Source organism: Nyctereutes procyonoides, unplaced genomic scaffold (genome assembly GCF_905146905.1).
Source record: "Nyctereutes procyonoides isolate TBG_1078 unplaced genomic scaffold, NYPRO_anot_genome, whole genome shotgun sequence".
NCBI lineage: Eukaryota > Metazoa > Chordata > Mammalia > Carnivora > Canidae > Nyctereutes > Nyctereutes procyonoides.
The window spans coordinates 22,982,664-23,006,583 of NW_026575049.1; the positions used below are offsets into that span (position 1 = coordinate 22,982,664).

Sequence of the window (23,920 nt, forward strand, 5' to 3'; positions counted from 1 at the left end):
TGCCCAGGGTTACCTGGGGACCAAGTGACACAGCCAGGGCTCGAACCCAGATGGTGATCCCAGAGCCCATGCTCCCTGCCTCCATGCCAGAGGCCTTCCTCCTGCCTCCCCTTCCTCTGGGCACCCCACTTACCAGCCACTTGCACACCTCAGCTCATTTAACCCTCAGCTCAAAGTCCTGGGAGGCTCCCACTTTAACGAGAAGCAAACAATGGCACAGAGAGGCCAAGTGGTGAGCCTGAGGACACACAGGACCAGGGGTCCTGGCTCCTGCATCGGGGGCCCAATAGGTGCCTGACCCAGAGAGGCCCCCACTGGGGTGGCTGGGCCGCAGGTTCCCCCCCTTTGATGGCAACTGCCTGCTGCCCCTGTGAGTAGCTCCTGAACGTCCCCCGCCAGGTCCCAGCCCAGCCCTGGCCCTGCTCTGCCCCTGTGGAGCCTGGCTGGACAGAGAGGAAGCAGCCTGTGACTCTGGTTCCTGGTGCCCCTCTCAACTGTCCCCCATGTGGCTCCTCTACTCCCAAGCCCTCCATGGCTCCCTGTGCCTAGAAGACCAGCCCAGACCTCAGGGCCTGGCACACAGGGTCCCTGGGCTCTGTCCCCATCCACCTGTGGGACTGTCCTGCTCAGATTTCCCACTGAACTCACCACCTGCCGGTCACAACAATCCTGTTTGCTGAGCACAGCCCAGCCTTTCCCACCTCTGGGGCTTTTGCTCCTGCTGTTCCAGCCACCTGAAAAGCCCTCCTTAGCCTCTCTTCAGAGTCCATGACTCAATATTTGTTAAGGCTTGGCTTAAAGGCCCCTCTTCCAGGAAGCCTTCCCTGATCACCTCCATCCCCCAAGCACAGGTGACCCTCCCTGCTCTGAGTGCCCTCGTGGTGGCTCCCTCAGGGTGGACTCAGGTCAAATCACCCTTAAATCTCTCTTGCCCAAAGGATGGCTGAGCCTGGGTGGACTCAGGAGGGTTGGCTCATGGTGTGCACGAACGAATGAACACGATAGAATCAACGGCCAGTTGCTGTACCTGGCAGGTGGGCAGGTGGGAAGAACTAAGCATCTGTCCTCTCCTCTGTGCTCCCTCCCTCCTGAGCCCACCCCCTCCCCGAACCCCTGGAGTCACGAAGCTCCAACACCTGCAAAAAACATAAGCACCAGGACACAGACCCTCACCACCCACTGAGCTTCCAGTCTCCCCCACCATCCCATGACAGGCCCGCGGGACCCATGTGCCCATTTCACAGATGAGACCTCAGAGGGGAAGCGGGCTCAGTGTGTCACACCCTCTGCATGCCGCCTCACCTACTTCGGGGAACTTCCCTGCCTCCCAGGCAGCCTGTGCCCCAGGGTCGGGGGTGGAGGGCGGCTGCCCTGGCAGGTGCTGGGCCAGGCGTTCTCACCCCGCCCTCCTCCTACGAGGGTGAAAGCTGCAGCCTGGGCAGGATGGCGGCCTGACCCCCACGGGCAGCTACAGAGCACCTCACCCGGAGCTCCCCATGTCACTGGCCCCACCAGCTGCCCCAGGGGGGAGCGGAGCTCCCGTCTGCTGCGGGGGAAATCGAGTCAGTGGCATACCTGGGTTGCCCAAGAGAGCTCCTGTCGACTCCTCACCCCACAGGTGGTGTCCCCACACCTGGGAACACCCCACAGTTCGAGCCATGGCCGCCACCTGCACAGCTCTGAGGGAGAGACGTTTGCCTTGCTCCTTTTCCTGGCACCTCCCCGAGGGCACCGAGGGAGCCCCCTGGGTCAGCTCCACCTGCCCGCTGCCTGTGAGGGGGCAGGGCCCCGCAGGCTGGCGACACGTCCCCAGGGACTGTCAATCACACACCTTGCCCTGCGCACAACAGTTCCGGCAAGTCAGCAGCAAGATAAGTGGAACCGAAGAATGGGGTCCTTTGTCATTCCTAATTAATTTCCCCCACCCTTGCGAGGTGCAGAACCATTCATCTTTTGTTTCGCTGGGACTCTGCAGCCGGGAGAAGGCAGACAATTCGTTTCAAACATTAATCTCATGTAGAATGTGCGCATATGTGTGGAGGGGCCTCTGTAGGGAAGATAACAACAACACGAAATCAGGACAGATAAGGACAGGGAAGGGCCAACGGACACAGTCCGAGAGAGAGAGAGAGAGAGAGAGAGAGAGAGAGAGAGAGAGAGAGAGAGAAAGAGAGAGAGAGAGAGTCTGGAGTGTGCACAATCAGGGGGTTGTGTGTGTGCATGCATGTGTGTATGGTGTGTGTATGTACGGTTGTGTAAGTAGGTGTGTGCGTGTGTAGCTACATGCGTGTGTACATGTGTGTGGTGTGTGGGTTGTGTGTATAGCTGTGTGTGTGGTGTGCGTGTGGGGGGGTTGTATATGCAGATGTGTGCATCTTTGTAGCTGCATATGTGTGCATGCATGTGTGTGGGGTGCACAGCGTGGGGGTTGTGTGTGTAGGAGTGTGTGTGTAATTGCATGCATGTGTTGTGCGTATATGTGGTGTGGGAATTGTGTGTGTAGGTGTATATAGCTGCACATGTGTGTTCATACTTGTGTGTGTGGTGTGCATGTGCAATGTGAGACTGTGCAGGTAGGCGTGTGATGTGTCTGCATGGTGTGGGGGTTGTGTGTATGGATGTGTGTGCATAGTTGCGTGTGCGGTGTGTGGTACAGGGGTTGTGTGTGTAGCTGTGTGCAGGTGCATGCATGGTGCAGTGTGTATGTAGAGGCAGCAAGTGTAGAGCCAGGGACTGTGAGGTATTTCTTCCCAATATCAAAATTCGTGGGCTGCCTGCGGCGTGGGGGTGACAACTGTCGGAGTGCAGGGGAGGGAGGAGAAGGGCATGGGTGGCAGCCAGACCCCTGGTGGTAGACATGCCGGGGGCCGGGGGACAAGCAGGGGCCCGAGGGACATGCCAGGGGCCGGGGAACAAGCAGGGGCCTGGGGGACAAGCAGGGGCCTGGGGGACAAGCTGAGGCCTGGGGGACAAGCCAGGGGCTGGAGGACAAGCAGGGACCTGGGGGACATGCCGGGACCTGGGGGACATGCCGGGGGTTGGGGGACACCTGGGCAGCGCTCACGGTCGCGGCCCTTGAGCGGGTGGCCCCAGGGCACACAGCTGTCCTCACCAGTTGGCTCAGGACAGGAAGGGCCCATCACCAAGGCCTCGGCGCCCCCACCTCGCCCTGCACGGAGGGGAGAATCCAAGGCCGATGTCCCAGAAGTGGGACCCAGGGACCTAGGGAGCCCCTCCTGGGCTCTGCAGCCCCCGAGGCCTGCGGGCTGCTCCAGGCCACCCCGAAGCTGAGCGAGCCCGCCCCCCGGGCTGGAGCCCCCTCAACCTCCCCTCCCCGTCCACGTGCCCCGTTGTGTGGCGGGGTTAATAGGACGATGCTGCAGCAGCTCCCGGGGACCCTGCGCCCCAGGGCCTGGGTCTCGGCCACAGCGGGGAGGGAAGGCCCACCTCTCCCGCCTCAACGGACGGGGGCCGCAGCCTCGTGCCAAAACCCCCTAGAAACGCGAGAGGAACAGGAATGATCACAGCTTCAGGGGCGCAGGCACTGACCCCCCAGGAACCAGGGAACGTGGGTCTTCACGCCGGGAAGTAAAAAGCAGGAAGCCCCAGGGGGCCGGGGGTGGGGAGCTGGGCTTGCCACCCCCGTCAGGACAGCTGGGCCCCCAGAGGGCTTCAGGGGCCGCGGGGGACGGGGCCAGAAAAGGCCGCCCACTGACCACAGGAAGACAGGACGCCACCCCAGATGGAGGAAGACACCCTCGGGCCACGGCTCGTCCTCCGGCGGGTGAGCCCGCAGGCCCAGGAAACGAAAGGAACCCGTCCCTGCACCGAGTGCACCCACAGGCCGGGGCGGGCATAACCCCAATCCAGGCCGCCCACGACTGCCCCAGACAGCGCTCTGCAGAACAGGGGCGTCCAGCGCCCCAAACACCGTGGACGGTCACTGGCAGGAGACTGAACGAATCCATGCTTTTCGAAGGAACAGAAAGGGTTTTCTTAAGAGAAAGAGCAAAGGAGTGTGGGTGAGCGGCTGGCGCTGCGACGGGACTCGTGGAAGGAGCCAGGGGCCCGGATCGGGCAGGGCCGGCGTCCCCACGACCCCCGCGGCCTCCGACGGCAGCCAGGCTCGGTGTCGCGCCTGGGCAGGGTCCCCGGCCCTCGCCCACGTCCCGGTGAGAGCATCTCGGGGCAAAGAAGAAGCTGGGGTTTCACTCTATTGGCCTCTATTCGGTTTTCTCCCAAAGACCTATTTGATGAAGTTAAAAAAACAACTTTTAGTGCCACCTGGGTGACCCAGTGGTTGAGTGTCTGCCTTCGGCCCAGGGCGTGATCCTGGGGTCTGGGAATCGAATCCCGCATCGGGCTCCCTGCATGGAGCCTGCTTCTCCCTCTGCCTATGTCTCTGCCTCTCTCTGGGTCTCTCAGGAATAAATAAAATCTTTTAAAAAACCAAACCTTTTAGCATCGCTCTGTACCCACTTCTGTGGGGAGCCTCCATCCTGCCCTCAAGCACCGGGGGACCCTAAGCCAGTCCCTTCACTCTTGGGTCTCGGCCTCCGCGGCGGTCCAGTGGGGACAAGGGTCGCTGGAGCACCGGGCCTCAGGGACCGCAGCAGGAACAGTGACGACGACGACCGTCTCCTCAGCAAGAAGAGCCTGGCTCCCTTGGGTTACAGGCAGCTCCGTGGCTGCCCCCACCCCACCCAGCTGGCCTGCCCTGTGCCCACGGAGAAGGGAGGAAAGGACATGGAAGGCTTGGCCCTCAGTGGGCAGCCCCTGGCTATGCAGGGAACCCCGAGCCCGCCACCCCTCGCCAGGCAACCGAGGCAGCGAGCTGTTGGAGGGTTAGGCAATGAGTGGGGCCACCGCGTGCTGAGCATCTGCTGCGTCCCACGCAGTATAGGCCCAGGACCTCCCGGAATCCTAGGAACCACCCTACAGGAGGCGGCGGGCCCCGCCGTCATTTCACGGAAGGCCCAGACTCTGACCCCAGATCGCCGGGCTGGGACCTGGCCGCCTGTAGCAGGGTGGTGACAGAGAGCTGGGCCCCGGGCCCCGGGCTGCCTGCGGGAGGGGCAGGGCACCCCGCACCCCTGCCTCGAGGCAGCGCCAGGCCGACAAGCTGAGCACCAGGATCTGCGCCCAGACGCCCGGCAACGGCCGGCAGCCACTTCTCAAAGTTTAATGTCTCAGCAGGTTTACAATCCTTCTTTCAAAATACCAGAAGTAATTAGACCAGATGGACGAGCTACATGCCAATTGCACTCCCTCCCGCACTCCTGGTTGGTGTGGGTTTTTTTTTTTTCTTAAATCAAGGCCGTTTTCAGTTAAATGAGAACAAAAAATGTATCCAAAACCCATAAATGAATACGGGATGTATACAGTTTTTTTTCCAGCACTTAAGATTCTGTGACAGCTGAGCCCCTCCTCCTCCTCCGAGCCTGGTGGTCCTACCCTGTCCCCTAAGCCGCCCTGCCCGAGGCTCAGAGCCATCGCGGTCCCGACGGGCCCGGACGTGGCCTTCCGGTGACTGGGAGGTCAGCGTCCCTGGGGTGGCAGTGTGCGCACACACACACACACACACACACACACACACACACGGGACTCGGCCCCGCGGTGACGGAGCCTGTGCTAGAGCTGGGGAGGCAACGGGACCCAGAGATGGGAACAGGCCTTCAGCCTGGGGGTGATGGGCAGCAGCGCATGCAGGGCAGGGGGTGACAGCATGGGCAGGCTCCACCCCGGGAGACCAGCATCGAGCAGGAGGTCAAGGAGGGGCCCCGTGGGCAAGGAGCTTGGGGGAAGGCCCGGGGGAGGCCACAGAGGGACCCAGGGACAGCACGCCACGCCAGGCCTGAGCTCTGACTGGGTGCCCCCAGCCTGGCATCTGTCACCTGTCTGTCCGTCCAGCCATCCCTCCATCCACGCATCCCACTGACATTTACTCTGATGGGCCGGGCTCCATACTCGCCGCTGGCATGAAGGCCACAAGAGAGAGGTTCGGGTCCCGTTCTCGTGGAGCCTCAAACGTCCCGGTGGGAAAGGAGGCACCAGAGGAAGCCGTCGCCAGAGCACTGCGGTCAGCGCGGTCCTGCAGCTGCGTGGACGGGGCCCGGGCGACAGGCAGGAGTGGCCAGCAGGGGACAGACCTCCCGCACCCGGGCAGGGCCAAGCGGGCGTCGCAGGGAGACACTGAGGACAGGCTCCCTCCTGCTCACCATCAGCACACGCTCACCCAGGGGGTCCCCACACTTAAGCACGACAGGCTAGATGGCAAAGCTTCCAGAAAACACAATGGAAATACCTTCCCGACTCCAGGGGACACAGATTTCCCAAATGGAACATGAGAAGCACTTGCCACGAAGGAACACACGGATGCCGTGGCCACCCCGAGACCAAGAACCCCGGCGGCTGAAGGCGCCACCGGGAGAGAATCACAGGCAAGGACAAGCCACTTGTCACGTTGCAACTGCCGAAGGACTCACACTCGGAATACACGGAGAATCTATGAACCGACACGAAGAGGACCGTCAGGGCCACCCAGGTGGCTCCATGGATGAGCGTCTGCCCTCGGCCCAGGGCGTTCCGGGATCGAGTCCCGCACACGGTCCCCGCAGGGAGCCTGCTTCTCCCTCTGCCTGTGTCTCTCCCTCTCTCTCTCTCTCTCTGGGTCTCTCTCTGGGTCTCTCAGGAATAAATATTTAAAAAGAAGAAGAAAAAAGTGAAAAGGACAGAGAACCCAATTGTTTTTTGTAAATGGGCAAAAAGACAGGAATACTTGAGGAAGTCCAAGTGGCCCACGGAAGACGCTCGGCCTCACTGGCCATCAGGGCAAAGCAAGCGAAACCACCGGGGTTGCCAGCACAGCAGCATGGACACAACCGAGAAGCCCTGCGACACTGAGGACGCGAGGTGAGGTGCCGCCAGCCGGGAAGGAAATCATCCTGACCGCTCTGACGGGTGGGCTAGCTCACCTGTCCACCTCAGGACCGCACAGTCGGCACGCAGGGGTGTGTGTGAGCGTGTCACGGGCATGCGTTCGGGTGCACGGGTCTCCATACCCTGAGGGGTGCGCACGACACCGGCCACACAGGAGCATGCACCACGGCCCCAGAGCCAGGGCGGCCAGGTTCACAAGTGGAGGAGTAAGTCACGGTGCAGTCATGCGTCTCTCACGAATAAATAAGTTAAAAAAAAAAAAAAGGAACCTGACCCTCTCAGGACTGGGATGCCCAGATGAACTACGGGGCGTCCTGTTCAGTTTGAGCTTCAGATAAACAACAAATCTCTTAGCATAAGTATATCCCAAAAGTCGCATAGGATATACTTATCTTAGAAATTATTCTCTCGGGGCACTCGGTGGCTTAGTGGCTGAGCATCTGCCTTCGGCTCAGGGTGTGATCCTCAGGTCCTGGGATCGAATCCTGCATCGGGCTCCCCGCAGGGAGCCTGCTTCTCCCTCTGCCTCCCTGGTCTCTCGTGAATAAATAAATAAAATCTTTTTTAAAAAATTAAAAAGGGCAGCCCGGGTGGCTCAGCGACTTAGCGCCGCCTTCAGCCCAGGGTGTGGCCCTGGAGTCCCAGGATCGAATCCCACATCGGGCTCCCTGGATGGAGCCTGCTTTTCCCTCTGCCTGTGTCTCTGCCTCTCTCTCTCTCTCTCATGAATAAAATTTTTAAAAATCAAAAAAAAAAAAAGAAATTATTCTCTCTGCCTCATTGACCACCGCAGGATGGGGCTGGTAACCCTGGCCCACAGCAGGGACTGAGGAGGACATGCGGGCAAGCACGGGGCCGGGGACTGGCCTGGGCCGAGGTGGGGTCAGCATGGAGTGTCAGCAGGTACGAGACCCCCCCCTCACCCCCCACCCCACCACCACGCTCATCCTGAGCTCCCGGACAGCAGCGCCAGGCCTGATCCGCTCCTGGGTCCGCAGAGCCCTGCAGGGGGCCGTGCTCACCTTGCTTGTGGCCTTCGGAGCGCGCGGCCCAACAAAAGTTGGAAGGAGTCGGTCTCCCAAGCAGAGCCTCTCCTGGTGGCACCACTTAGGGAAAAAAGCCAACCATGGGTGGTGACCACGAGTTTGCTTTGTTTCTCCTTCCTGGCTTTTCTGGGCCGTCCTCAAGGTCCAGGCCAGTCTGGTCGCACTGCCCGGCTCCAAGTGCAGCACCAACAGGACTCGTCCCCGCCTGCCTGACAGCGTGTCAGTGGCACCCCTGTGCAGGCACAGGGACTGGAGCCCTCTAAGCGGGCAGCAGCTGGCCTGGTACCAGGCCCAAACGCAGCGGGTTTGCGCTTGCACACCCCTTGTGATGGGCAGCTCACCACTCAGCAAGGTCACGTCACCTCACTTCTGGGCTCCTGCCTGCGGGATAGGCTTCCTGCACGGATGACAGCTGTCATTTGCCACTGCTGCCTGCGCCCCTGCTCCGCCTGTGCAGATCACACTGGCCGGGTCTGCCCCCTGACCTGGGCCAGCACCGCCCACACGCTCCAGACGCCACTGCCATTCGGGGGCCCCCGTGGCCAGGGCTTCACACAAGGCCTGATCCCCCCATGGGTACAATCACGCTTCTAGCGCTGGAGAGAACACTGCCTGTTAGTCAACATGAGGCGAGCAGGGAAAAGAAGGGGAAACTCGAACATCAGAACTTAGTGAGAGTCACCACCAGCTCTGCGGGCGGCCCTCCCCGTGAGCCGCCAAACGTCCAGGTGGTAGGGCCGAGGGGCTGAGCCACCACACACGGTTGGGGGTGCAACCCCCACAGCAGCGCAATCAGCAGCGGGACCAGGAGGTTCTGCAGCCGTGAACACCTTCCCGGGCAGGTTCACGCGCTTCCCCTTGTGCAGCTTCGCCTGGAAGAGCACGGACGAGGCTGGAGGGGCAGTGCCACCTGTGCGTTTGGGACTTGGAGGCTCGGAGATGCGGGACTCAGCAGGTCACCCACGGGGCGAGAGGGAGAGCCTGGGGACACATCTCGAGTGTCTGGGCCCAGGGAACAGCACTTGACCGACTGCCAGTCCTGCACCGATGAGCTCTGTGGTCCTTCTGGGCCTCGGGGGTGATGTGCGGGGTCCCCACGGTTGATGACACAGGGGGGCAGGCAGAGGGGGCCGTGACCGACTGGATGCTGAGCACTGGGGTTGATGGTCCAGCCGACCCACAGGGACCCATGCAGCCTGGAACACCTCAGCACCCCTAGCGTGATCGCAGCCTCACAGGCCTCCTGGCCTTTGCCTGAGCTGTTCCCTCTGCCTGTCACACTCTTCCCAGTGCCCCCCACCCCCCTGCATAGCTTTTTGTTCCCTCAGCTGCTGCCTCGCCCATGGAAGCCTTCCCTGACCCCAGCTCCCGGCCCCTGTCCCATAGGAGGCCCTCCTGAGCCCCAGCTCCCGGCCCCTCTCCTCCTGGCCCTTGTGAACCAAGGAATTAGCAGTTGATGTGTCTCCCAGGAGGACAGTAGCCCCGTGAGGCTGGAGCTCCACCTGTCTGGTTCACAGCACGTCCCGGGACCCACAAGAGTACGCGGCACTCAGGAAGCCTTGACAACGAGGTAGGCCATTCCCGGTTGACCAGGAGAACACGGCCCGGACCCCCTGGCCTCAGTATCCCCCTTGGCCAGGGAGGCCTAGGTGCATCTGAGGCTTTTTGGAGAACCAGGAACACACCCTGCGCCCGCTGTTCTGGGCCTGGCAAAGAGCGGTGTCTCACGGGGACACTGAGGAACGGCCTCTATGCAGCAGCACAAAGAGCCCAGACTAGGAGTCTGGAGCGGTCATCACGCTGACCTGGGCAAGCCACATCCCACCTGGGCCTCTACCTGCCCTTTTGTGAAATAGGATAATGAAAGTCCTGGCCCTGCCTGGAGGGCTGTTGGGGTATCAGCTGGAGAAGAGCTATCCTCACCCGGCCTCCACCCCAGGAGCTCCCTGGTACCAGGAATTACAACCAACCTCCGGGGCCTTGCTCTGGGCCAGACCGTCCTCCAGACGGGCTCGCACAGACTTCACAGCTGCCTTTACCACGGGCAGCACCATGACCCCGGCCAAGGAGGGACCAGAGAGGCTGAGGCACTTGCCCAAAGTCACACAGCTAGATATGCACAGTGTCCCAATTTGAATAGCTCTTCCCTTACCAACCAACTGCCCGGCCAGAGCTGCTGCTGGGACTCCCAGCAGCTGCTCCCAGCCCCAGGCGGGGCCTCAGGGAAAGCAAGGCAGCCGCTGGAAGGCCAGCGCACAGCCTGCAGGTGGAGCGTAGATAGGGTACCACGTAACCCTGGGCATCCAGGGCTGCGAAACAGCATCCAGAGGTGGAGCTGGCACAGAACGGGGCTCAGAAATAGGGCTCCTCTCCTGCCTCCTCCACTTGTGGAAACTGCAGTTCAAACCCCCACTCCCCGGGAGCCCTCCTGGATTTCACCAGGGCCTCCTGAGGCCCCTTCTGTCCCAAGCCCCCCCCCCCCCCCCAATCACACAAGCAGTACTGGGCTCGAGCTCCTGACACTGAATGCAGGAACCACTGGCAGCAGGAGCGCAGAGCAGTTGGACCAACCGCCAGCCTCACGCAGGCCCTTCGGGAGCCCAGCACTTGGCCTCCAGCTGGCAGAGGGGACCCCAGGGCTGGCCCCACACCCAGGAGCCCGAGGGCAGGTTGTCACAGGGGTTCCTCTCCCCCAGCCCTGAGGGAGCACACAGCTGCTCGGGGGGAGGGGGACACTGAGTGCACCTGCCACCCCCCTCATCTGCCCTCCGTCCCACACACTGGTTCTGGCCCAGGCAGGGCTGGAGGGCTGGCCTTGGCAGCAATAACAGCCACAGGGTCTCCGCTGGTGGAGAGCTTGGTGGGGCAGGCACCAGGCCCAGCTAAACCCTCCTGACACCTTCATGACCACCCTCTGCAGGACGGCCACTGTCACTCCCATTTTGCAGGGAAGGAAACTAGGGCACAGAGGTTAAGTGACTTGCCCAGGGTCACACAGCCCATAAAAGGTGAGGCCAAGATTGGAGCCCAGGCCGGTTGGATCCACAGCCACACCATGAACTCCTACAGAATATGTTTTCTTAAAAGGGTTATGTGCGTGTGTGGGTGCGTAGGGGCGGGGGGTGCTCAAAATCTTGGGCAAGGGGGCGCAGTGCAGACGCCCGTCTGGCTCCTGAAGGCCTCCCCATCGACCTTCCTGACTTCCCTCTTGCACCTCACGCTCCAGTTCTTCCAGTATGTTCCGCCAGACTTCTTCTCCAAGCGTGAGCCCCACTGTCCTGCCAGGCAGATTCAACGCCTCCTCTCCACTCCCGTCCTTGGCACCGAGCTCATTGCGTCCTCGAGGGCCCCCGTGGTCCTCATCTGGGAGCGCACAGGCTGTGGGGAGGTCAAGACTCCAGACACGGCGAGAACCCGGGGCTCAGGGTCATCTCTGCTCCGTCCCCTGAGGAGGCCTGGGCAGGACGGAACCAGGTCCCACACCCGCCCGCAGCCTCTGGCCACCAGGTGTCATCACATGGCATCCACCAGGCAGCCCGGTGTTGGTAATGGCTCCCCCCAAAGTCCCTGCACCCATAAAGTCCTGTGTGCCCCCAAATCATCCTTCACCCTCTCCATGTGTACTGCTCTGATGGCACAGCTTCGGGCGTCACCCCTCCTTAGCTGCGAACACCCTTCTACTCCCTCACAGCTCAGGTCACCTCACCTCCTCCCTCCTCCAAGGAGCCTTCGGGATCATACCACACTTGCAAGGACATGTGGTCTCTCCTTACTGTGTATGGTGCCCTCCTCCCCCTGCCAGCACCTGGCTCCCTGTGGCTACAGCCAGCTCTAAGCCCTCTAAGGGCCACCTGGTCTGTCCACCTATAGATTGTGGACAATAAATCAGTCGGCTCAGGGCTGAGTAAGAATTAGAAACAACACTCATGGAGACTTTAGCCCAGGGGCCGGCCTGCTGAATTTGCTCAGGAATGAATTACTGCCACCACCACCACCACCACCACCACCACCACCACCACCATCACCATCATCATCACTATCACGACCACCACCACCATCATCACCAACATCACCATCATCACATCACCACCACCATTATCACTTTCACCACCACCACCATCACCTTCACCATCATCACCATCATCTCTCACCATCACCATCACCACCATCATCACCATCAACACCACCATCACCACCATCACCACTATCACCATCATTATCACTTTCACCATCACCACCATCTTCATCATCATCACCACCATCACTACCACTATAATGGCCACCACAACCGTCATCGCCATCACCATCACCGTCATTACCACCAGGGCTCTGATGGACACACTGGCCATCACATAGAAGAGTCATGACTCATTCTCACCTTGATCCCCCCCACGCCAAGCCAGGGATGAGGCCTGACTGTCCTGTGTGCCCAACACGGAGTAAGGGCTTGATGTGTACTCATGATTGAAACAAGTGCCATCCCCAACATGGTAAAGCAGGTCTTCAGCCTTCCATGAAAATTCCAACCACCTTTCCTCAGCCTGGCTCATCACTCACCACCCTTCATCTATGCATCTCTGGTGCGTGTCAGGGGACACGGGCAATGGGGAGATTCCTAGCACACAGGATAATGCTTGAACGCAGGGGCTCTGGAACCACAGTGCCTGGCTGTAACCCCAGCCGTGCCCCTTCCTAGCTGTGTGACATTTGGCAAGATCCTCATGCTCTCCGTACCTCAGTTGGCTCTTCTGGAAACCGGGGATAAGCACAGTACAGGGCTGTGTGTGAGGTGCACAGCAGAGGGCACAGCGGACACAACTACTTGCCAGCTAGACACGAGGCAACCAAAGCTCTGAGAGCAGCAGCGACCCGCCGGGGGCCACACGGGGATGCGGGGGGCCTGAGCTCCAGCTCCTCGTGGTGACCTGGAGCTCCCCGGAGCTTCTCCCGGCCCCACTCCCCTCCGCGTGTTCACCCCAGCTCCTCGGCTCCCCGCCTGGGGTGGGGACGGCGCCCCGTGCACTCACCACGGCGAGCCGTAGATCCGGAAGCCACGCACGGTGACCTCCGAGTCCTGCAGGTAGATACAGTTGGTGAGCAGGGACTGCACGTTCTCGTAGTTCTCTGGCTTCAGCTTTGACACCGACGGGAAGTAGTAAAAGTCCTGCTTGATGAGGTCAGCCATGAACTCCTGGTCGAAGGTCAGCTCGTGGTTGCCGGCAATCACAATCTTGTACTCGTAGGGCAGGCTGCCTGCAGAGGCGGGCACAGACACATAGACTCGGCCGCTGGCCTCCGGGGAGCCACCACCCAGCCGGGGCGGGCGGCGGGCGAGAGCCACCGGAATCCCCCACAGAGCAGCCCCGGCTGCAGGCCCCCCGATTGGCGCCCTCCGATCAGAGGCAGCGGCCGGCAGCCCGACCCTCACCCCTGCAGCCTGCCTGCGCCGGTGGCGACTGGGTGACAGGCCAGCAGCAGACCCAGGCTAGCAGGGGGGACCTGGCCTCATCCTCGGGACTGGCCGGCCTCAGGCTCCTCTGTCTGAGGAAGCACAAGCTCTTTGTGGAGCTCGTGTGAAACCCCTGGAGACCCTACACTTGGGGAGGGGCCCACCCCGATGGCCATGGAGTTCCAAGGCCAAGCCCAAGTGCAGCCAAAACACAACTGTGCATAGCACATCCTGGTACACACACAAAAGGCCCTTCTAGCTTTGATCTGTCAGAACCCGGGGCAGCTCCTCTGCACCATGCCTCCCTCCCTGGGGCCCCACCTTGCAGGTGCCCTGAGCAAGGTGTGGGTGCTGCCTCCCAGCTGACCTGCCTGGGGGCCCCCTTCCCCGCTACCATAGCCCCTTGGGCTCAGTAAACCACCACCCACCCCTGGTCCCCACCGCCCCTTGGAAGCCGGCCTGACCCCAGACTCGGGGCCCTGACTCCCCATCTCCCACGAGCCTCAGCTGCCGGGCTCCTCGGGCCTGGACAAGGGGTCATGATGGCACCCAGGGGTCCTGACGTGGATGAAAAATGCAATGTGAAGGTGAGCCAGCCCGAAGGCCCAGACCCTTCCCCCGGGCCCCTCCAGGTGGGGCGGGCCCCCCTGGGTCAGGCAAGCACGACGGGGACGTGTGACATGCCAGCCCAGCACGGGCCTCCAATAGGAGAGTCCAGGCAGGAAAGTGGTGACATGCCACAGCTACCACACAGAGAAGTAGTCGCGGCCATCGAATGCAACATCTAAATGACTCTAACGCGGGCTTCTGCGGGAGCCAGCACAGGACACTAAGCTCTCCCACGCACCCGCTTTAGCCACTTCTCTTGCCCCAGATTCTTCAGCAAAATGACTCGCTCCCGTGGTCCCAGAGGCCTCCTGCAGCGCATCCGTGCCAGGCACTGAGCCAGGCACCTCCCATTCCATGGTGCTGATTTGGAAAATGAGGCTTGGGGAGCTAGGCCGTGACATGCTGGAGGACACACAGCCCACAGGTGGCAGACTGGCCTCTGAGCCAGTCCTGTGTGACCCCAACGCTTTCCACCTGCTTGGGGAGAGCCCAGGAAAGTGCCCTCATGAAGCCAGGACGCAGAGTCCCATCCTGACGCCTGAAAGCCATGACCATGCCTCTGGCCCTGGCCTTCTGTCCCCTATGACACATAGGAGAGCCCTCCTAAGGGTCCTCAGCCTCCCAGCTCCAGGCACATGGAGAAGGAAGAGCAAGACACCACCCAGCTAATGGAGAGCCATGCCTCCCAGCACATCTTCCTTGATCTTGGGTGACCGTGATCCACACAAGAACACACACGAGCTCAGTGTGGCAGCCGCCTGACCTCAGTTCAAATCCCGGCTCTGGTACCTCTCAAAGGGGCCAGCCACCTAACCTCACTGAGCCTCAGTTTCTCCTCTGATCAAGGTGGGTGTCCCTAGGGGCTAAGGACCTCTCTGACTCCTCCAGGCTCCACGGAGCCGTTGCCAGCCGTTGCCTCCGTTGCCACGGAGGCTCCCCAGGGAGTGGAACACAGTCCAGGAAAAGCAGGGCCTTCCGCCCTTTGGCCCCTCTGCATCCTCTGCCGTGCAAGTGCTGTGTCAGGAACCCACTTCCAGAAATGCCCCAAATTCTAAGTTTGCCTTACTGAGAACTGACGCCCACAATATGGGATCGGATGTGACAGACGGGCGGTCAGACTTGGCATTCTAGGAAGAAATGTGCTTTCCCAGCCCTGTGTGAGCTCCGGGAAGGGGCAGGGCGAGTCTTGTGGCAAACAATAAATAATGATAATAATAAACAATAATACAACAATGTTTTTTTGTACTATAACTTTTATATTCTAATCACAAGAGAACAGAAGAGTCCAGAAAGTAGTTATGTTTCTCCACGGCCCGACCCATCCCCGAGACCAGGACCTCCACATCCTGCCTGGTCTTGAGCTCTGTGGCCATGGCCACCTGAGTCCCAGCCCGGCCACGAGGCAGAAAGGGAGCAAGATAGGAGTTTGCTGGAAAATTGGCAGAAAACTATAATCTTGCTCCCCACTGCCTCTCCAGCCACCCCAGAATCCTTCACAAGTTTGAGAAAAGAGGGTTTTCTGCTCCTTGGTGTTTATCAAATCTTGGGAGCCCTGAGATAATGACAGGCGCTGACGGCCTAAGTCCCAGACCCAGCTCTGCCACTAGCCAGCTGTGTGCCTCGGTTTCCCCACCCATGAAGCAGGCAGAGCACCTGCCCTGCAAAACCGCGCTGGGGTTTCAGAAGATACCGAACAGAGACGCATAGCACTTGGCAGTCACGGTGTCAGCTTCCCTGGGCCACGGTTTGCAGGCCAGACCTGCCCACAAGCACATTTCATTTGGCAAAATGTTTTTATTTGAATCTGGCTGCCAACATTTAAAAAATGCAAAAAAATCCCCAATAAAATGCCATTCTTTGTTTTCTAAAAATCGATCAATCAATTTTAAAAGTGCATGCTCCTGGCCCAGTGAAGCGCTGAGTATCTGTGCCTCCCTTAGATGGGCAGCCGATGGCAGTTTGCGGTCCCCTCCTGTCCCAACCACGCACACCCAGCCCCCCTCACTCATTTTAAGGAACTGCCCCCCCTCACCCCGCACAGGCATCTGGTCTCCGGGCCTTGCCCCAGTCCTGGAGACTTGCGGGGAACAGACCTGCCCCTCAGTGCTGCCGGTGAGGCAGGGGGGATGGGCTCTCGGGGCCCTGGGACGCGGGGTATCTGCTTGTTTCCCAAGGGGCCAGACAGCTCCGGGGGCACAGGAGCAGACGTGTGTGCTTTGTTCGTCACCCCCTGGCAGGTCCCAGCAGAAGCCTGGCAAACGAAGCCCCCGACAGCACCACGGGGTGACATGAAGCAGAGAACCCTTCCTCCGGCAGCCCTGCCCCAGCCACCTGTGGGGAGGGAGGTTTGCGGGGACCCTGAGCACCTGGGGAAGCATCGTGGAGGACACCACGGGGAAGACTGCCAATATCCTGGACCCCAAGGTGGGGCCAGCCATCCTGGGTCAAGGCTGGTCCCTCCACTCCCCATGGAACTTTCTGAGATATGCTCTGTAACTGTGGGAAATGAGGCTGTGGGCCCAGGTCCCACAACAGGTGCACAGGGGAGGGGACACTGGGGGTTGATCCAGCTGATCCCACACCTGGGGTCAGCGACTCGGACTCCTTCAAGGCTGCCAGGCCACCGAGCTGAGCCCCTTCCCACACTGCAGGCAGTTGGGGGAGAAGGGGTGGCCTCTGCCCCCCACCTTCAGGCTCTGATGCATCCATCCCCCTCTGAGCATCGCCCAGGCTTGGGGAGCGGAGCCGCAGTGATGTATTTACGGCCTGTCTCTGACTGGGGGTGTTACTTACACTAATTAACAAATTACTCCAACTGTATAGTTGCATTTATTTCTGCTGCTCCCGACTCCTGGGGACCGGGGAGTGAGCTCGACGCCGTCAGCTCACCCCTGTTCCTCTCTCCTCGGCAGAGTTCCCCTCCTCTGGGGGAACAGTGAATGGGGGGGATCAAGGCTCCTGTACCTAAAGCCAGGTGGGGACGGGAGTCACAACATGCTGCAGGGTACCCTCAGATACTGTCGGGGCTCTCCCTACAAAGTGGGTGCATGTGGCTTGGAGGCAGGGGGTGCACCCACTGGCAAACACATCACTGGTCCAGCACCGTTGCCCCCCTGAGTGGGAGGCCCACCCACAGACATGAGTGTCTGGATGGTCCATTGGACTTGGGAACTTGCCAGCTGAGTGTGACCTTCACAGATACTTAAGCGTAACTGTCCCCATCTTACATCCGGGCGAGGCTCCAAGAGGTTGCCTGAGTTTACACAAATAAGCAATAAAGTGACTGATCACCACACACGGCACTAGACTCTTGACAGACCTTGGGGCTTGGGCCCCATCAAACTCATCCAGAACTGGCACCCCAAGCCTCCCGGTGAGCGGACGGTGGGTGGACAGACGGATGGAAGGACAGAGGTGGATGGGTTATGGATGAATGCACAGACGGGGAGAGATGGATGAACACGTCTATCAATCAACCCACCCATCGTGAGAGAACCCTGGCTGTCTTCTTTATACCACCTGACTCCCTGGGTCCCCTCACCTTTCCTCCAGATGTTTTCTCCAACCTCCTTGCAGACCCGTGTCCCTCCCCCACACCCCGAAATGTCCATCTCTGAATTGTCTCCAATCAGACCTGCTGTCTCCCAAGTGGAGTGGGGATGGGGGAGCCAGGACTAAAGCTCTGGAACGGCCTGACCAGCCTGCAGTGGTGGAGAGAAGTCTATTCTAGGATCGATACTTCTGTTGTTAGAAACTCAGGCTGCATTAGCCTCCAGGTGCTCCCATGATCCTGCAGCTCTTCCCAACCTGACTGTGGGGGAAACGCCCAGTGACCAGTGGCCCCAGGCTTACTTGCTTAGCTTGTGCCTCTGCCTCCCGTCTAGGCAGCGAAGGTGGGGAGTGTTCGGGGACTGCAATGACTGAGCAATTGGCAGGGGCTTTGTGGATAAAAGGATGAGATGACCACAACCTTTCAGCACACGGAGGAAATTAGCGCTGTTCCCTTTGTCCCCTCCTGCCGCTGTCCTTCCCAGCAGCAGGGAAGAGGGCGCCTGACGGAAGCACCTGCCAGGCAAAGTGCCAGAAGTGCCCAGACCCCAGGAGAGGGAATGCTCTTCAGGCAGGTGTCTGGGCAGCCTGGTGAAGCCTAGAGAGGGGACAGCTGGGTCGAAATGTCTCTTACCCACCTCCCCTCATCAGGCCCTCAGAAGCAAAGAACCCGGTCCACGTTGGACCATCTTCCCCAAAGGTGTCCTTTCTTCCTGGCCAGATGATCTGAGTTCCTGGCATTTGCTAGCCCTGGATTTGTTGGTGGTAACAAGCCCATTAGGTAGGAATCAGCTGAGCAGCAGAGGATGACCATATTGTTTTAACTTTCCCTTTGCCGTATATTTCCAAATAGACACGCATCCCCCTACAGACGCCACCCAGCAGCAGGCGTGCACGGTGTGCGAGGGACGCGGACGAAAACCTCTGCTACTTGTGTGCTTCCAAGATTAATCTCCTTCCAAAAGGTTACAATTCTTTATCACTAACACTTACCCATCCCATTGAACAGAAAGTGCTGCCTCCAAACTGGGTAATCTGTTAAATTCAACAAGATATGCGCACGCTTCTCTGTCATCTATGCCATTCCCGGAGCGGTGCATTGAGCCCGGCAGAGTTTTAGTGTTCTCTAAATGCAGCGACAATCAGGAAAATGCCCACTTACGGCTTTTCCCGCCCATTCCCATCTCACAGAACGCGGCAGAGGGGGATGGAATAAAGAGACAGCATAACGATCTCTGATTGCATTTTTAGTACATCTTTGACAGTTCTGTGTTTAAACACTTGCCAATGTCTGGGAGACTCACATTAGCAGGCTTCTTGGTGTGGTGCACGGTCTAGAATAAGATGGGGCTGAAGCAGGCTGCACGCCTCAGCTTTGAGCCCCCGGAGGGTCTCGGCACAGCTCGGGTGCATTAATGCCGGGGATGGAATCACACAGCCAAGCACACGCCGAGGACGTGGGCCGGCAAATGAGAGGAGATGGGGATTCTGCGTGTCGCAGGCATGGCAGGAGAGGTCTGAAGATGCGTGCTTGGGCGGGGGGCCAGAGCCCAGTGATAGGAACAGGCGCATGGGTGGTGCCTGCAAAATTTGTTTTCTGCTGCGCAACTCTGTGAGCATTTCCTGGTGCTAGGTAGTGTAACAGGCAATTTGCATTCAAGGCTTCTAGATTTCCCTGGTTCCCCAGGTGAGAGGCAGTGTAGCCGAAGGGTTAGGGGTACTCACTCGCAGTCATGGAGCCGAAAAAGCCTGAATCCCATTTCCACCTACTGGCTGTCTGGCCTGGGGTGAAAAGGCTCACTTCTCTGAGCCTCAGCATCTTCATCTATAAGAAGAATGTTCAGGGTTCTTGCAACAATCCCCCCAGAAGATGTGTAAAGCACCTGTGCTGCACTTACCCAGGGATTTGTTTTAATCAGGTATAGTATGACACGCAGACAGGGAAACAATTGTCATGAATAAGGAATTTATACTCACAGATCCCTAGACATGGGCGGCATTCAGGGCTGTACTGGCCACACGGGGAAGCCGGGCCCGGTCAGGGGGCAGAGGGAGTGGAGAAGAAACCTGGACCAGAGCCTTTGTTGTGGTTTCCGAGGGAAAAGACAGGGAGGCAGGGTAAGCACGTTTAGGATTGGCAGGTTTGAGCAACTTTGGCAGGCTTGGGGAAGTGGGTGGCATCCAGGGGCTGCCCCTACTTGTCGGGTGCCTGGCCCTGGGGTGACAGGGTTGGGGGTGGGGGGACACAGGGACTGAGAGTGAGATCCTAAAAGGGAGGGAGTGGGTTGGTTTGTATATGAAAGGCGCGCTCAAAGGTGGGTCCTTCACTATCTCCAGAATTGGTTAACACCCTGGGAGGCGAGTTCCCTCCAGGCTCAGCAAAGCCCTGAGATGTCAAAGCATCAGAATAGGGAAAATCACAGGCTTGTTGATACTACCTGGATGTGAGCCAGTACCAGGGCCTTCCAGGGCTGTTAGGACCAAACACTGTGTCCAGAAATGTTAGAGATGAGAAAAGAGGCCTAGGGAGGTCAGGACACCTGTCTGGGGTCACGCTGGCAGGTCAGCCTGCCCGGAGCTGTGTGTGGAGACACCCAGGGTGGGAAGGAGCTGTCCTGGGACCGCAGACCTGGCACTGACCTGCAGGAGGGCCCTGCCACCCAGCCCACCTAACCCTGGCCTGTGGTCCGGCGTGGGAGGGTTCTGGATTCCCAACTCAGCGCTGGTGCCCATATTTAAAAGGCAAATGCAATTTTTCTTCTGTTCCGTCCTAATAGCCAAAATGTTTAACTTTCAAACATTTGTTTTTCATGGGAGATGTTTTAAAAACAGGAACATTCAGTCCTAATCATCTTTAAATGGTTGTTTCAACTGCTACTGCAGAGCGTAGATGACTTCAGTCTGAAGGGGACAACCAGAAACTTTGTGTTTTCCTCCCAAAACTAAGTCCAAATGCAGCCAGAAAGGTTCCTTGTGAACCTCCAGGGAAGCCACAGCCTGGAAGAACAGGCTCCTGCACAGGTGTTCAGGAAAGGCCCTGGGGCTTCGGTGGGGCCAGGCAGGTAAACCTCAGCACTTGAGGCTATGGCGCCCCCTCTGGGCCAGGCTCTGCCGGTGCTCCAACCTCACCTTGCACAACACCCCCTGCCCTGCCCTGCCCTGCCCTGCCCTGCCCTGCCCCTGCGAGCCCCGGCTGCTGGACGCCTCCTGACTTTTGCTCCTGCTGTTCACCCACCTGGGACCCCCTCCCTGCCCTTCTTTCTGAGGCCGCTCCAATTCCACTCACCCTACACAGTCAGCCCAGGTGCTGCTTCCTTCAAGATGCCTGCCATGAACAACCTCCTCCACCCAACCCAAGCAGCAGGATGGCTGTTCCTCAACACACCTTCTAGGCAGGTGTGTAAGTAATGCAGGGGTGGGGGCTCCCCAGCGGGGTGTCACAGGGTACAACCTAAAGGGCACTTTCACGGGATGGCATCTGAATGGCCACATCCCTCTACTTGTGCTGGCACCCCATGAAATCAACAGTAAAGCAATCAAAAAAGCACAAACCTCCAAGGATAAAAGTTTGAGAGTCTGAAGAATGGATGAGTGGACTGGCTTGGCTAAGCAGAAAAAACTGAAACCAAAGCCTAAGCCTTGGGAGAAGGTTGCGGGGGGGGGGGGGGGGGGGAGGGAAGCACTGGGGGAGGGGAGCATCATAGGAAGGAAACCCAGCTGTGGCCAGAGGCTCAGGTGGCTCAGGGATGCAGACCCAGGTGTGTGGTCTGATCTAGAACATGTAAGAGCAAGTAGGTCTGGGCCCCTCCCCCATTACACCCCTTAAGGGAACCAGGCCCTTCCCTCCTAGTCTCCACAGAAGGGGCTTTAGTTTCAAGGGAAATAGCAGTTCCAAAGAAACCCATTTAGGGACCATCAGGTCCAAAGGAGGATGGGCAGAAAGGCAGGGGATGAACAAGAGGGAGATACAGTGACATGCTTAAACATGGTGGCTTTGGAGACCCCAGATCCCTTCCTCACTCAGTTCTCAAATCCTGGGAGCCAGGCTTACAAACGGGGAACCCCTCTCTGGGGAAAAAGACAGGGGCAGGAGAGAAAACCTACAGACACAGATATAGGCAGTTCTCCCACAGGGACAGCCAGGTCCCATCATGGCAAGCTGCTCCCCTGCACACACACAGCTTTCAAACGCACAAACACACAGGATCATCAGACCTCAGAGGAAAACCTCCACACAGAACATAGAGCCAGAAACAAGCTGAAGAAAGTAAAGGAAGAAAGGAAATTGGAGAAAATGGTACTGATGCAAGAGAAATAACTAAATATATAATTAACACCCTCGGTGAGATCATAGAAGATATTGCACCCATGAAATTCTTGCAGGGTGTTCTGAACAAAAGAAAGAAAATCTTAGCAGAATTTTTTAAATTTGGTGAAAGAGTGGGAAGATAAAGTTGAGAAAATCTCCCAGAGAATAACAGAAAGACAATGACATGAGTACCCAGTGAGAAAAGATACCAAAATCAGTTGTATGAGTTGTAGAAGGAGATGTCACAAATTTAAAAAAAGAAGGAAACTAAAAGTATATATAATAATATGAGAAAATATCCCAAGATTAAAGGGCAAAGTCTGAGCCATTAAAAAGGTTGCCCGAGTATCCAGAAAAATGAATGAAAAAAAGACTCACACCCAAGGCACACTGCCCAGAAATAAGACAGCTCATATACTAAGGATGAGGTATCCAAACAAGAGTGGGGTTCTCACTGGCTGTACCACAAGCTACAGGAAAATTTCTGGAGCCACACCTTCCAAATTCTGAGGGGAAAATGATGTGCTGCCCAGAATTCTACAGCTCGGCAAACTATCAGTTAAGACTGAGGACAGAATAAGGGATTTTTTCTGATATGCAGCTTTGCCAAACATTTATGTCTACTGTATTCTTTCTCAGAAGGCTACTGGAGGGTGTATTCCACCAAAATGAGAGAGTAAACCAAGAAAAAGGAAGCCATGAGGTGCTAGAACCAGGGGCTCCAGGCCAGAAAAAAGATGGGAACTCCTCATCCCGAGATGAGGGCTATACGCAGGTCCCAACAGTTCAAACTGGGCCAGGGATCAGAGGCTCAAGGGAAAAAGAGAAAAAAGAGCCGAAGATGGCTTAGCCCAACTCTCCACACTGCGAAGGGGCATTTAAAACTCTGCAGGACACAGGTATGAACCATGATGTGTACACAGAAAAACAAGCAAGCACACAAAACAATGAACCCCTTCAGGGGAAACAGCAAGTTGTGCAACGAACATTTAACCTTAAACCGTCTTAGAATAAAAAGGAGAAGAGATGTGTGTAATGGGTAGGGAGGCTGAGTCTCTAAATCTTCATTTTCAATTGTAAGAAATTAGAGAGTAACATCTAAAATTGAAAAGTAAAAGATAATAATATAAGGTTGTGACTTAGAGACACCTTGGTAATGAGAGGAACCAGGACCACACAGGAAATGGGAATCGGGACTGAGAGGGGTGGGGGAGAGGACTCTTGGTTTCATCATAAGCATCACAGTGTGCTGTGACTATATATACATATTACTTTAATGCAAATAAAACTTTAATCAAATAAGAAGGCAACAGGAGGCTAGAAGCTCCTTGCCCACTTCCCTTTTAAAAATATTTTATTTATTTATTCATGAGAGACACACACAGAGAGAGAGGCAGAGACACAGGCAGAGGGAGAAGCAGGCTCCACGCAGGGAGCCTGATGTGGGATTTGATCCCAGGACTCCAGGATCACACCCTGGGCCGAAGGCAGGCTCCAAACCACTGAGCCACCCGGGGATCCATCCTTGCCCACTTCCTAATTCTCTCCAGGGGTAGCCTGACCTCTCACTTGCTCTACCTGTTGCTCAAAACCTAGACCCAAATCAAACCAAGGCACAGTTAAGACCAACCCAAAGACAGGCAGGCAGAAAACCTTACTTGGTTGATTTCTCTGATATTCTGAGCATCTAAGTGCTGGGATTACTCTGGTATCCAGGTTCAAAGACAGGTGATCTGGCCAAGCAGCTCCTCACCTGGAGAGGTCAAGCAGCCATTAATGACATCACAGGTAGCACCTGATGAGATTCTGAGACAAGCTCCCCCTTGCTCTGTTTCTAACTCTCATAATAACAGTCTTGCAAAATGGGCAGAATGTTTGAAAGATAGAGAAACTGGGGCTCGATTAGGTTACATAACTACACAAATGATAAGCACATAAGTGGGAATCTGAACCCAGAGCTCTCTGAGCTGAAGCCTATGACTTCCCCTCTGTGTGGCACCCAGGACATACTACACATGC

At 57.8% G+C, this 23,920-nt stretch overlaps 1 protein-coding gene across 2 annotated transcripts in view; it reads right to left on the bottom strand.

The window, feature by feature from the left end:
• MPPED1 (metallophosphoesterase domain containing 1) overlaps positions 1–23,920 on the bottom strand; it is a 76,320-nt gene that overhangs the window by 12,856 nt on the left and 39,544 nt on the right. For both annotated transcript variants that reach the window (XM_055328675.1, XM_055328674.1), the window contains exon 4: positions 13,013–13,238. In XM_055328675.1, the coding sequence (XP_055184650.1) occupies positions 13,013–13,238 (226 nt within the window). The remainder of the gene's footprint in view (positions 1–13,012; positions 13,239–23,920) is intronic.